General features: G+C 35.0%; 2 protein-coding genes and 1 long non-coding RNA gene across 4 annotated transcripts; 1 reads left to right on the top strand and 2 right to left on the bottom strand.

The window, feature by feature from the left end:
• The first annotated feature begins 6,462 nt into the window (after positions 1-6,462).
• On the top strand, positions 6,463-10,171 carry LOC142532079 (ferric reduction oxidase 8, mitochondrial-like). Of its 2 annotated transcripts, XM_075638388.1 has the most exons (9): positions 6,463-6,939; positions 7,021-7,114; positions 7,223-7,408; positions 7,478-7,715; positions 7,803-8,130; positions 8,210-8,468; positions 8,888-9,017; positions 9,117-9,555; positions 9,661-10,171. In XM_075638388.1, the coding sequence occupies exons 1-9, from the start codon at positions 6,786-6,788 to the stop codon at positions 9,840-9,842; spliced, it is 2,010 nt and encodes a 669-aa protein (XP_075494503.1). In that variant the 5' UTR covers positions 6,463-6,785; the 3' UTR covers positions 9,843-10,171. The 2 variants fall into 2 exon arrangements, with proteins under 2 accessions (XP_075494503.1, XP_075494502.1); XM_075638387.1 differs by having other exon boundaries at positions 6,465-6,939; positions 8,888-9,555.
• On the bottom strand, positions 6,951-7,636 carry LOC142532081 (uncharacterized). Its single transcript, XR_012816477.1, has 3 exons — positions 7,468-7,636; positions 7,204-7,366; positions 6,951-7,088 (listed from the first exon to the last, which is right to left on the bottom strand). It is a non-coding gene; the product is annotated as an uncharacterized LOC142532081 (long non-coding RNA).
• On the bottom strand, positions 9,250-12,473 carry LOC142532080 (L-type lectin-domain containing receptor kinase S.1-like). Its single transcript, XM_075638389.1, has 2 exons — positions 10,260-12,473; positions 9,250-9,405 (listed from the first exon to the last, which is right to left on the bottom strand). Exons 1-2 carry the CDS (start codon positions 12,261-12,263, stop codon positions 9,391-9,393), a joined length of 2,019 nt encoding a protein of 672 aa, XP_075494504.1. The 5' UTR covers positions 12,264-12,473; the 3' UTR covers positions 9,250-9,390.
• Positions 12,474-15,278: the final 2,805 nt, after the last annotated feature.

Raw genomic sequence — 15,278 nt, forward strand, 5'->3', positions numbered from 1 at the left:
ATCACTTGTTGGAGATTTAATAAAATAAATCTATAAATCATGTGATTAAATCAATATATCACAACACGCCAGGAATTCATGTTGACTTATCAAAAAATATATATAACAGTAAATACGTACCAGAATCCAACGATTGATATAGCGTCAGAGTTATGGATCTTCCAAGGCAACAGAGAATCGACCACCTTATTCTTGCCTTTGATGGGAGAAGGAGAGAGATCTAGAATATGTGTGCCGCATGTATTCTGTGTTGTGTTCTCTGTGCCTTGGGAACCATAACCTTATATAACTTTAGCAGTCTTCAACCCATCATAGAACACCTAATTGGGCTGGGTTTCTACACATAAGTTGGACCATACCAATTTTTTAATATTTTGGAAACTCATAATTAATTAAATCACTTTATTGGGTCTTTTATTAGATAGCTTGTCCATGTACAATTAATTAAATTATGTGAGCCCACAAAATAATTCCAACAATCTCCCACTTGGGCCACATAAGTTATCCGGATATTGTACATGCAAAAAATGGATTAAGCTCTTGCTATCTAAACCTAAATATTCCTTAACAATCTGGTCTATCAATCATACCAATATCGAACCAAAGCAGTCATCACTACATTTAAAATCACTAGACCCATCAATGATCACAATATTAGCATAATCAATAACATATATCAAGTATGGATGTGTAGCATGTAAATACATAAATGTGATCCTAGAATAAAACATGCATTTCCAACTGGTCCTCCTAATGACTCAAAAAGTCCAATAACAGATTTTCAACCAAATGCTAAACTGCAATGAAAGACATCACTTTATTTCAGAGTAATTCAAATAAGCCTTAGTCTGTACAGAAACTTAAATCATGTCAAATGAGTCAATGCTCAAACCGAATACAAACTCCTACTGTCAGACATATCAACTATATGGACAACACCAATGTGTGTCACATGCCCAAAAATCTTGGGTGGCCAACCCATGACAAACGCATCCGCAATTATAGAGTTTGCAATAACATGCTCAATTGACACACAATCACTCTGAATTATTTCCTTATAACTTGAAACTCCATGTCAATAAATTTTGACTTTGACAAGTTTCAGTTGTTCTTTAAATATAATATAGCTGCTTTATTATCACAATTGATCCTCAATGGTTTCTTAGACCGATGATCGTTTTCGGTGATAAAATTACGCAACTTTAATCGGAGACCAAATAGCTAACTATTTCCAAGTCAGATTTCCTATGTGTGAGCATAAAATCCTTAGTTCACTTTTTGTACCACATAACCCGATTAATAATCCAATGTCGGGTTTCTTAAATATCTGCCCAGCATTCTAATGATGTTCACAATATCTAAACAATGTTCTCTATAAATCCGAATGAGATTATCACATGATAAAATTTATACCACCACATATGTACACATAAACATTAATATATTCTTCTCAATGTTGACTTTTCAATTTATTCACTCTCATTAAAGTCAACATACCAAATTAATTTGCATTTAATTTCAAAATTTTATGCATGCATAATGTTAATGTCATTTAAAATATTGATGTTCAATTTATCAAGCTTATCAATCAAAGAACTCATACCAAATATATTTGAATTTCGAAAAACTGAAAATACCACATAGATAAAGGAAAAACTTGATTTGTCTAAACATGAAACTAAAATCAAATTTTGTTTTTCAAATTCAAATACCAGAAAATAAAAAAACTCAGTTCCTAAATAAAGCTTTAAAAAAACACCAACAGTTTTATTTTCATTTTCCATAAGATGTATCTTTCACCATCAGTTGGCAATCCTAGGATTCCTTCTTGAGGCAAATACTTTTATGCATACCTCTTCTGGTTGATCCACACCATACTCTATTCTGGTAAGATGATACACACTAGCTCCCTGCTAGGGAACCCGTGCTGGAGCAATGTAACTGGATTAGAAAAAGGATATATTTCCACTTAGCTATTGCTTGAAAGAGTCATTTCTTTTTTTTAGAAGGTGAAGCTGAGTCTATTATTGATATTGGATTCGCCAATTGGCGTATTTGGGACAATCCTTCTTCACATGCCCATCAGTCCTTTTGCAAAAGAAACAAGTAATCACTTTATCTTGTTTCTGTTGCTCCATATGATGTGAAGTCCCAGAGTTTCCTTCCTTTATTGCTCCATTTTCTTTTTTTATTGATGCAATTACCTTGATAGTTAGATGTCAAGTGAGCACTTTCAATCATATCTTGTTTCAATCTCTCCTCCTCCTGAACGCACTGCGCAATAAGCTCATTAAAAGTCAACTTTTCTCTCTGGGTATTATAACTTATTTTGAATTGATTAAATTGCGCAGGCAGAGAGATCAAGACTAAATGCACGACTATGTCTTCCGACAATTCCAACTTGAATGCTTTTAGTCGAGTTACAAGATTTGACATTTCCATTATGTACTCCCTTATGTTCCCTTTCTCTTTGTACCGCATTGAGACAAGTTTATTCAGAATAGTACTTGTCTCGACCTTTTCGTTTGCAGCGAAACGATCTGCTATTTGAGTAAGGAACTTTTTGGCATCATTTTCTTCAGGAATGCACCCCTTATAATATCTGGAATGGAATGTTTCATAATCATCAAACTCATACGATTTGATCGCTCCCACTTTTCCAAAAAACCCTTTTGATCAGTAATTCCTGAACTGGTCAAAGTGTGAGGCGATCTTCCCTTAGCGCATAGTCCAAATCCATGCAGCCGAGCACTATCATAACATGCTCTTTCCATTTCTTGAAGTTTGGCCCATTAAGTACTGGAATGATGTTCAGATTTGCAGATATAGAAGATGCTATAACAAAATAGAACAAAAAACTCACAATAAAATATAGTCCATGCATATATTTAAATTAAATAAATCACAAAATATAAGCATGTTGGTGGTGAGCCCATAAAAAAAAGTACCCAGTACAATATTGATATTTAGTCTTTGAACAAAAATAACAATTTGTAAGTGATACACTCAAACATCATGGTTATAAAATATTGATAATAAATCCGGCCAACAATATGTCTTTCTTTGGACCGACAATTGCATGCATGGATAAATCCGAAATTATCACATATTTAGTACCACGTATTGTGCTAAAATTTGGCTAGAAAATGACCTTTCTTTGGGCCGATCATTTTCTGCATAAATTTAACACAATTTAATATCATATAATGTGTCTACAATCTGGCAAGAAAATAATCTTCCTTTGGGCCGATTAATTTCTGCATAGTTTGGACACACTTTAACACCACATAATTATGTGCTTATAATCTGGCCAAAAAATAACCTTCCTTTGGCCGATTATTTTCTGCATAGATATAAACACAATTTTTTTTAAGTCTGCAATCTGGCAAAAAATAGTCTTCCTTTGGACCGGTTATTTTTTGCATAGATATAAATGCACTGGAAAAAGATATATTGGATCTAAAATCTGGCCAGAAATAATCTTCCTTTGGGCCGTTTAATTTCCGCATAAATCTAGATGCACTTTAAAATCATCTATTGTGTTTGAAATTTGGCCAAAAAATAGTCTTCCTTTGGGCCGACTATTTTTCGCATAAATTTAAACACAATTTATTTTGAACTTGAACAATATCTGCATATCTCAAAAAATCACTTTATTAACATGTAATTTAAATTTAACCAAATTTGAGATACAATATATTAATTTAAATTTGATTGGGCCAAATAAACATAGAGACCAAATATGTAAGAAATAAAATATTTGCATTTTATAATTATTCATCCACAAATATTTTATCGAAATAAACAAAGACGATAAAATAAGGAATAATTCCATATTAATTTTATTTCATGCAATTAAATTTTGAAATGGTCTAATTTAATTTCACAAATCAAAATTGCGGAAGTCAAAATTTAATAAATGATCAAAATCCATGATTTCAAAATCTGGTTCAAAATTAAATAACCAAACAAGGCCTTAAATCATCAAAAAAAAATCCCAAATCTCGAAACAAACCCTAACCCTAATCCTGAAGACCGGCGCCGCTACCTCCTCCGGCGATATCAGTCGGCGGCGACCGTGACCCAGGATCGCCTTACCATCGCCGATCACTGCCTTACCATCTCAGACAACGAAGATGCTAGAATTCGATCGAAATATTCAAAAAAAATGGACGGAATTCGCGCGTGTATAGTGCCGAGATTCAGTCAAAAATTCGATCATGTTGCCGGGGTTTTCGATCAATAAATGGTTCTAATATGGGCGCGAGATGATGGGCAAGAAAACACCCAGATAAACGCCGCCGGAAAATGGCCGGAGAACGTTCGATTTGCCTAAAATCCGGTAGCTCTTCCCAAATTCGAAAAAATCAAATTTTCGATTTTATTTTATTTTTTTTATTCGAAAATTAATCTGAATTTTGGATCTTAAATTCGAAAATACTAGATCCAAAGAACATGAATTTATTCAGATCCAAATTTAAAAAAATTTAAGAAAAAAATTAGATCTGAATCCAAAAAATTTATAGACTAGAAAATCGCCTCAGATCTGGGAATAAAACATACTTTTCTGTTTCGATCCATCAATTAACAAAATTCTCATAATTCAACATGAACGTGACTCTGATATCACTTGTTGGAGATTTAATAAAATAAATCTATAAATCATGTGATTAAATCAATATATCACAACACGCCAGGAATTCATGTTGAATTATTAAAAAATATATATAACAGTAAATACGTACCAGAATCCAACGATTGATATAGCGTCAGAGTTATGGATCTAACAAGGCAACAGAGAATCGACCACCTTATTCTTGCCTTTGATGGGAGAAGGAGAGAGATCTAGAATATGTGTGCCGCATGTATTCTGTGTTGTGTTCTCTGTGCCTTGGGGACCATAACCTTATATAACTTTAGCAGTCTTCAACCCATCATAGAACACCTAATTGGGCTGGGTTTCTACACATAAGGTGGACCATACCAATTTTTTAATATTTTGGAAACTCATAATTAATTAGATCACTTTATTGGGTCTTTTATTAGATAGCTTGTCCATGTACAATTAATTAAATTATGTGAGCCCACAAAATAATTCCAACAAGTCTAACCTTTTTTGGGAAGCATGACTCCTAAGCAAGTCAAAAGGCCATTTTTTTACCGTAGACACGAGCCAAACCTCAAAAAATTATTCGGTTTTACACGGTTTTATTTGGTGGCTACTTGAAAATTATCTCCAAGCACTTGCTTGATATGCCTTTTTTCATAACAAGCAATTTGCATAATAGATGTCCACTCCAAAGAAGGAAAAAAAGCACTGAATTTTTTGCCAGCCTTTAACAAGATTGTGGTGTGATCCATAAGTTAAAACACTAGAAGATAATCATGTGTCTACTTGTACCTTTCCATCTTTCTTTCAGAAATTTCAACTAAACAGATTGCCCCTTGTTCAGAATTTCACCATAGCATGCTCAAATGGTTAAACTCATTATTGACTTCATCTATTACTTCATTGAATTTTTTATTTGGTAACTTGCTTTTAAATCCCTAAATTCAAAAATGAGTTTGTGTTCAACCATTTTTTGAGGAAAAAAAATGTTTATACATTTCCCGATTCGAAAAAAAAATCACTTGTTGGGCTCACATATCTTTTCAAGGAAGCAAATAACCATAAAACATTGAAATTATGATATCAATATATTATATTTGAGTACCTACTATCTTATAACTAAGTACAAAAATAAGACTTGAGTATAAAATTGAAATAACTTTATTAATATCAACACTTGCTACACTTTTTTGGGTACTCAAATATCATATATTAGTATCAAATCTGAAACAATAGATACTCAAATATCATATATTTGAATCACATTTTAAACTTTTTTGTATCAATTTTTATCCAAGAAAATATGTCATTAATATCAATATTTGTTATACATGTTTTGATACTCAAAAATTACATATTAATATCATATATGAAATACTCGATACTCAAGTATCATATACTAGTATCATAGTATTAATATTTTGTACCGATTTTCATCTGAGATAAGACGTGTGGCCCAAGGAGTACGTACAGAAACATTTTTATGGATCAGATAACGCAAACACATATTTTTTTCTGAACTGACAACAAACCCAATATATTGGGAATTTAAATACAATTTAACTTTTTTATTTGTTGTAAGAATTTTACTTTTAATGATGAAAATAATCAAATAAAATACAACAAGAAAAGTCAAAATTTTTGAACAAAGTCATTTATTTATCCTCTTCTCCATGATTCAACCACTTCACTTCTAAAACGACTTCCAATACTCATGGGTTTGTAATTAATCGATTTTAAGGGTAAGTGGTACGGTGGACCATAAATCCACTATATTTAAAGCTGCAACCAATACAACATGAATAAATAATTGTAAAGAGAAATTTTTCATCAAAAATAGACAAAAAACAATCGTCATGCTTATGTCACCCCATGCAACTAGACATCGTGTTAAGTCTAAGCTCGCATGATGTTCGAAATGAAACTTAAGAATGATAATTGAAGTCACTAAAGTACAATCACATAGTGTGTTTCATATTCCAAAAATGCAAGTATATCACAGTATCACCTCTGCAAAAGTGGTAAGGTACTCAACCAAGTGCTGGTTTAGCAAATAGAATTTCTTGCCTGAGTGCTATATATTGGCATGCATCTTCTCTGGATACGTCAACATAGACTTGAGAGTTAGAACCTGCTCGTTTAAGTCTATATCGCAGGCAAAATATTTCGGACAAACATGGCGCAAACAACCTTAATAATACTCAAGGTGCTGATGATCTTGATATTTACTTGTTGGGTGTCGCTCTGGGTTCTTAAGCAAACTGAATTCTGGACAAGAAAATGGAAGAAAGCTGAACAAAAGGCCGCAGCTTCTGCCTTTGGCTATAATGGTAACATTATGAATCTTTTCAAGAAAGCGTTATAGCTCTGCTTCCGTCAATATTGATATGGTGGTTTTTAAATCTGCACAGGTCTTGATTTTGTCGTCTACACGTTTCCTGTAATTGCTTTGGCTATAACTGGTTTCATATACCTGGAACTAAAACAAAGAGAATCAATAATCAGGTATAAAACTATGATTCTTTTTTTTGAAACTGTATAAATAATTATTCTAACTGCATTAAATAAGCCTTGGGATTTTTTGTGTGTCTCACATCTTGTATTATGATGCAGGCAAGGAAGGAGAGTAATTACTTCTTTCTCCAGTCCACTAGTCGTGAATCGATATGCTGGTATTTTGTCTGGACTACAGATTCTTGCTTCGTCTTTTTTCATCGTCTTTTTGGTTTGGACATTCTACAACCGTATTTCGAATGACTTCAAGAAGATGACACCAGTCAAATCATTCAAATTGAAACTGTAAGACGATAAATTCAGCAAGAAAAGAAGAAATATTAAAACTAAAAATTGATCTTTACCCGATTTCAGATGGCAGTACAAACTGTTCAGGATGGCCACACGGTCTGGTTTGCTCGCAGAAGCTTGTCTAGCTCTGCTTCTTCTACCCGTATTAAGGGGAATGTCCATATTCCGTTTACTTGGCATCCAGTTTGAAGCTTCGGTGAGATACCATATTTGGCTTGGAAATGCAATGCTTCTTTTTGCCACGTTACATGGTGCAGGCACGTATTTTATATGGGGAATGAAACATAGAATTCAGGATGAGGTAACTACTACTAAATTTCTTGATGGTATTATTTACTCGCCGAGGTTATGCCAAGTTGACATCATGTCAATAATGTCAAATTACCAGATGTTGAAGTGGCAGAATAAAGGGCGCATTTACCTTGCCGGAGAGATGGCACTTATAACAGGTCTGATCATTTGGATTACAGCACTACCACAGATTCGAAGGAAAAGGTTCGAGTTGTTCTACTACACACACCACCTGTATATAGTCTTCATAGTATTCTTCTTGTTCCATGGCGGAGACCGCCATTTTTATATGGTTTTTCCGGGAGTTTTCCTCTTTGCTCTGGATAAACTTTTCCGAATCCTACAGTCCAGGCAAGAAACATGCATTCTTTCAGCTCAAGTCTTTCCATGCAAAGCCGTGGAACTGACATTTCCTAAGGATTCAAGTAAAATCCGTGCATCTATCTCGTTGTTATACAAATTATACATTGAACATCTACATAAACTGGCAGCTCATGATTTCAGGGTTGAAATATACACCAACAAGTGTGCTCTTTTTGAAAATTCCAAGCATTTCCAAGATTCAATGGCATCCATTCAGCGTAACCTCCAGCTCTAGCACTGATAAGCATACTATTTCAATCATTATTAGAAGTGATGGGGAATGGACAAATTCTCTCTTTAACAAAATTTGCGTGGAAGCAGATTCAGAAGCAGATCAGAGGGAGTGTATTCCCGCTGCATTAGAAGGTCCATATGGACCTGCCACATTGGATTTCCTAAGGTATCAATTACACTGACAGAACAAGGTGGATATAGAACCGAGCAACTTAAATCTTTTCAAACCACAAAATAGTGGAGCACCACAATTCACTTGTTATGATAGATAAACCACACAAACACAGACAATAGTTGCTCGATAAATTTGCAACTCACAGGTATTAATTACATGAATTTGATATTGATACCAATTATAGTACCAAGTGCATGTCAATATATCGAAAGCTACAGCTTTAATAGTGCAATAAAAAAAATTTAAATTGTATAGTAGCCAAGTACCAAATTTCGATCGTTGTACCACATAAACATCAGTGCATGAAAAAAGAGGCAATTGTTGTTTCCCAAGGATGTAGTTTTTTGCCACGATATCTTTATAACGCCAGCAGTTAACTCACTCTGAATACCTTGTACTACCTGATGCAGGTACGACAATTTGCTCATGGTTGCTGGAGGAATCGGGATAACTCCGTTTCTGAGCATTTTGCAGGAAAGAGCCTCAAACTTCAGAAATGGAAGAAATGAATATCCAGCTAAAATACAACTCATATTCTCTGTAAAGAAGTCTCAAGACATTTGTTTACTGAATCCAATTCTATCTCAGATTCTAGATTTCCAAACGTTTCAAATAATACTCAAAGTATTTGTGACTCAGGAAAACCAAATTGGTAAAACTTTGAGAGAAGTACTTAAAGACATCCCCGACATGCAAATATTAAATTTTAGAACCACCGGCTATGCAATATATGGATCTGACAGATTTCTATTGGTGGCTGCCATTACCATGATTTCTTCGATCGCATTTCTCCTCCTCCTTGGTTGCTTCAACCACTTCATTATCCCATCAGCCAAGAAACCCTCTGAACAAAAGAGTCCCTCTTCATTGATTGATCTTCTTCTTATGTGTTCTTTTGCCATAGCAATAACATTTAGTGCTGTAATTGCTATAATGATAAAGTGGAAAAGATTAAAGAAAGAGCTTTCATTATCTTCTGATAAACAAAACCAAGCTATGAGACAAAGGTTATTACTAGAAGCCAACAGAAATCTTGACGAGCATGAAATCCAGTTTGGAGGAAGACCAAATTTTCAAGGTAGTTTTCCACCTGTCTTGGTAATAAAAAATTTATTTCTTTACAGCAGAATGTGATTTTAACATTCAAAATCATATGTGGTCTAACATTCTACAAACATGACAGATCTATTCTCCGATTTCGCAAATGAATCAGGAGGATCTGATATAGGCGTGGTAGTTTGCGGACCTGAAGGAATGAACGAGTCTGTGGCTTCAACTTGCAAACTAAGTTCTCAGATTTTGCAAAGGAACTCAAAGGAAAAGAATACGTATTTCAGCTTCCACTCCTTCAATTTTACACTTTAACCACTACATGGCTAATGATATGTGACAGAATATGTGCGGGTCACTGCTAGTCAAGTAAATTCTGTTAAATGAGATTTTTCATAAATAAAAGATAGTTGCACTCTGTCACAGTCGCGGTAGAATATTCATCTTCTAAAGTTCTGCTATGCCATGATGTTGGTATTTTTCTACTCATTCTTACTGACAAAGCAGAAACTACGTTGCTCTTGATTCAGTATGAAGAAAAGGCAAAAAATTATATTCCAACCGAAAGGACATCAATGCCAGCATAACAGCAGGATCAACCATCAAATTACTCGCTTACATTCTAGTACACATAAAAAAAGAAATGCATACAAAATGTTTCCAAGATTGGAAACTAGATAACTATGCACGATCAAAAATGGTAAAATGTTTACCATAATTGCATATTCAAACCTCATCTAGTGGATGAGACACCAAAGAATTTTCTTCACTTTCCCCACGGTCAACTCTATCCATTTTACTCACTACAGGCACGAATTCTGATAATAAATCTTTTGGTGTCATTACCAAATTCTCACCTATCAATATCGTGATAACCTCCTTCATGGTAGGCCGACGAAGAGGGTCGGGGTGACAACAAGACAACCCCAGTTTCAATACAGCCTCAATCTCTTCCACTTCATACTCCCCCTTAATCCTCTTATCTGCTGACTCAGATAGCGTGCCCTCCAAATACTTCTGCCTCACCCAGTCTATCAACACTTCCTCATCCTCGGCTTCCACCTTAGTTTCTATCGGTCTCCGCCCACACGCCACTTCCAATACAACAACTCCAAAACTATATACATCACTAGCTGCAGTTGGTGTCGCCAGTGTTGCTACCTCAGGGGCCAAGTATCCTAATGTACCAACTACTCGGGTTGTATTAGGCACCTCGCCATGTGAATACAACTTTGCGAGGCCAAAATCACCTAACCTCCCCCTCATCTCACTATCTAGCAAAACATTGCTCGACTTGATATCCCTATGGACTACCACTTGGTCCCAACCATGATGTAAATAGTTCAAACCCTCTGCAACATCAGCCAAAACTCTCTTTCGACCTTCCCAATTCAATAGCTTCGTGGGCTTGTCAAATATCCATTTGTTAAGACTACCATTGGGCATGTAATCATAAACCAGAAGTAACTCGTTCCTTTTCCTACACCACCCCCGCATTTGCACCAAGTTCTTGTGCTGCAGCCTCCCCATACTTGAAATCTCAGCCATAAATTCCCTCAACCCCTGTTTAGAATCATGGTTCACACACTTTACAGCCACCTCCATGTTATTAGTCAATGTCCCTTTATAAACTTTCCCGAACCCACCAAAACCAAGCAATTCTTCATCAGAAAATCCCTTTGTAGCCTCACTGAGCTCCTCATAAGAATATCTATGAGGCCAGTACTCCATCTCCCAATCCTCAATCTCATCATCCTCTTCCATTTCCTTCATTCTCTTCCACCAAAACCAGTACACCAAAAATGCAGCAATCGCAGCTGCCACCACGCAACCAACTACAATCCCTGCAACCGCACCATTAGACAAGGAAGATGATCCCGAATTTATCGGCAAGAAAACCGGCAAACCGGTGGTATTTATATCCCTTGCAACACCAACATCACTAAAACTCCATGCCAAGAGACGCTGTGCCTCAATCCACTGGGTAATGGAAGCTGAAAATCCAACAAACATTTCAGGCCCAAAATAATCGGCAATCACAGGATCCCTAAACGACAGCAAAGTCCTCGCCGGTCGAGGCACTCCAGCGGGTGCAATGGTTACATTGATTTCATTCTGCGGCCCATCAAACTCAAGCCAGACGTGAATATTCTGCCCATTTCTCATAGGAAGAAGCACAAAAGTAGAATTATTAGGATCACCAGTCGCATTATAGTATCCAGCCGTTTGAGTAGTCACAGATACGACGCTGTCAAGGTCGATGCCCACGTGATCTTCAACCGGGTCATTAAATTCCGTGTTCCGACCCGTATCAAATTCAATAGCCAGAAGCGGATAAACAGATTGCCTCGCCCCGCTTGTGAAAAGACCAAAGTACTGCCCAACCAGCGCATTTGGTGGGGTAGTGGAGTTACAGAGGACAAAAGCAATGCCAAAACCTGGGCTACTGGCGATATCCGGCAGGATCGAGAACACGAACTGGGTAGAAAACGATGTGGTGACATTGGAGGAGTTGGATGACTTGAAACGGATGCTGGAAGGGTAAAAGACGCGGCCCAGGGATAACGGGTTGGTGTCACTGGTGAGCCGGATCACCGGCGGCTGGATACGGGCGTCATCGATGAGCGTGAGGTTAGCAGAGGTGGAATTGGCGGTGAAGGAGTTGTAGATGAAGTCAAGTGATGAAGCCGAAGAAGCTAAGTGAAGGAAGATGCATAGTATCAATGGAGAGAGCATAGTTTTTTCTGTTATGATCGACTTTCTTGATTTGATTGGAACTGGGAGCTGAATTTTGGGATCATGAAACCCAGAAATCGTCCGCAGATCCACAGATTATTAGGTTTTCCGTTTCCCGTTGGTCGATCTTGGAGGTGATGATTGATGAATTTTGAGAAAATCAACCGAAATTGGATAGTATTTGTCTTGCTTCGACGGCAGATATGTATCTCCCCTCTTTGAAAATTTCTACGTCCATTAATTATATTGCATTAAATTGTCCTTTCAATTTTACATTTTTTTATTTGAGAAAACCTTTTTTTGCAATGAAGCAAAATCAAAGTAATTAATTTATTGTAATATTAATTAAAAGAAATTGGTTTTGTGGTAGACTTTAATTGGATGTCAATACATTAATTACCAAATTTATTTAAAATAGGTCTCTTGTGAGACGGTCTCACGAATTTTTATCTGTGAGACGGGTCAATCCTACCGATATTCACAATAAAAGGTAATACTCTTAGCATAAAAAATAATACTTTTTCATTGATGACTCAAATAAGAGACCTGTATCACAAAATACGACCCGTGAGACCGTCTCACACAAGTTTTTGTCATTTATAATATAATTTGATATAATTTCCTCAAATAATATTTTGTGAATTATGACTAAATTCCAGGATTCTTGTAAGAGGTAAAAAAAAAAAAAATAAAATTAATTGGTACAATGTAAGTGTTATGCATGAAATTATTTATGTCTCTTTATTAATTATTAATTACTTACTTTTCTGAAGTGGTTGATTAAAATAAGGAGGGCTGCGATGATGTCTTCATCAATTATAATACTTTAATTTATATGTCACACGGTAAGGTGTAAAATAAAATCGATCATTTTGTTAGATTAGATTAGATTCTCATATTTTATTATTAGTCAAATTAAATATATATATATATATATATTTTATGAAAAAGACACTTTTTGTATGCGAAATGGTTCTTTTTTTTCTTAAAAAAAATGGTTCTTCATTTTTTTTTCCCCCTATAAAAAGGGTTCTTTTTTTTATTTCTTCTTTTTTCCCCATATGGATGTGGAGATATGAGTTGGAAAAATTAAGACTTGGATTTTGTTATTTTTAAATTCTAAATGCAATATACATGGTTTATGTATTTGAGTTCAATCATTATCTATGCAAGTTTTAGTAGTATCTTATGTTGAAATATCATGTTCTTGAGTGAAATAACAAGTTAATTTTGTTCAAACCTTGGCAAGATTAATCTCATGAATCAAAGTCACAATGCAAAAAACTAAAGTAAAACATGGCAAATGGTGGAGTGAATGATTTTATTAAAGGGATTGTACCCTATGGAAGCTTAAAGTAGTTTGAATATTCTTGATGATTAACTAAATAGGGGGAAGTAATCCCTCATTCTCAACACATAGTTTTAACCTTTATATGTGATTTTTTTAGTTAAATATCAAATGTTCTTATTTTATAATTTTCTTCTATCGTATAGGAAAATTTACAATTTTAGTTAGGGATGACAACTTTCCCCACGGGTTTGGGGCCCCGCGGGGAAAACCCGAAATGGGGATGGGGATCCCCGATTTTTTCGGGTTCGGGTTCGGGGATTTTTTTAAATCCCCGATGTAATTCGGGGCGGGTATAGGATTACTATCCCCATCCCCGAAATCCCCGAACCCGCCCCAAAAATAATATCAATAATAAAATAATAGTATTATTAATATTAATAATATAATCATAATATTATTTTTTTAAATATTAATAATCTTATTATTATTAATATTGATATTGATATCAATATTAATATTATCTTTAATAATAATAGATAATAATAAGTTTTGTTTTGAGAAAATCTCCGAATTCGTTATCGTCTTGCAATATTAATATTTTTGAAACGGGGATGGGAAGTTGATCCCCGAAGTTCCCGAACCCGAAAAAACGGGGATTGGGGCGGGTATGGGGGTGAGGATGGAATTCGAGGATGGGGATGGGAAAGAAAAACCCGCCCCCGTCCCGGCCCATTGTCATCCCTGATTTTAGTCTCATAAGTTATTTTCGGATTTTAGTCTTATATATAGTGTTTTTGGATTTTAATCTTATATATAGTCAAATTTTAGTTTTTTTAAATAATGACTTGAACTTGATTTGTTTTGGTATTTTTACACCGAAAAATCACTAAATTTATCAAGTATTGCTCATTTGGCTAGTTTTCTCCTACATGGCTCATTTAATTGGGAAAAAAAGATTATTTCACACTTTTTTTGGAAATTATGAGTTTTAGAGTTTGACAAATAAATCGGTAAAAGAACTAGAGAACCAAACTGAATTGATGCAACTGAGAGTTCGTAACTGATCTCAAAACTAAAGAAGACTTATCAGACTGAAATGGATTAAGAACTGAAGTAAATAGATTAAATTTCTTATAAGTACAAATAAGTCGAAAAACTGATGATTCGAAGATCGCTAAACAAATTGAATATCAGAATTGAAGATTTCGCGAAACTGAACTGAAATGTTCAAAATAAAAAGACATTAGTTTGAACCGATGTAGTTCAGCTAAACTGATATGTCGACCAGTTTAACTCCTAATCATTTCGTCACGTCATCAGTAGCAATTTGAATCTCAGCAGACAAATTGACTATCTGTATCAAAGTAGAACAGATGAAGCAGAACAGTCTGATACATCGTACCTCTCTCAGAAAAAGTCATCTATATGAACTAAAAGATGATTCGATGGATATTAATCATTTAATGCATTCAATGTGACTGTTGGAATCGAATACTATATATAGCTGATAAATTCAGTTGAAGAATAATAATACACATTTAACGAACAATCCACGAACAACTGTATCAAGATCAAATCAGTCAGTTGCGATTTACTCTCGAGTTTATTCAGCTTACAAATCGCAACATTTAGCTCTTGTCTCATTGATTTATTCGTAGCGTTCATGCTACTCGTTAGAGTTATTCAGTTAACAACTGATAAGTAATTAGAAGAAAACTAACAGT

This window comes from Primulina tabacum, chromosome 17 (genome assembly GCF_025594145.1).
Source record: "Primulina tabacum isolate GXHZ01 chromosome 17, ASM2559414v2, whole genome shotgun sequence".
NCBI lineage: Eukaryota > Viridiplantae > Streptophyta > Magnoliopsida > Lamiales > Gesneriaceae > Primulina > Primulina tabacum.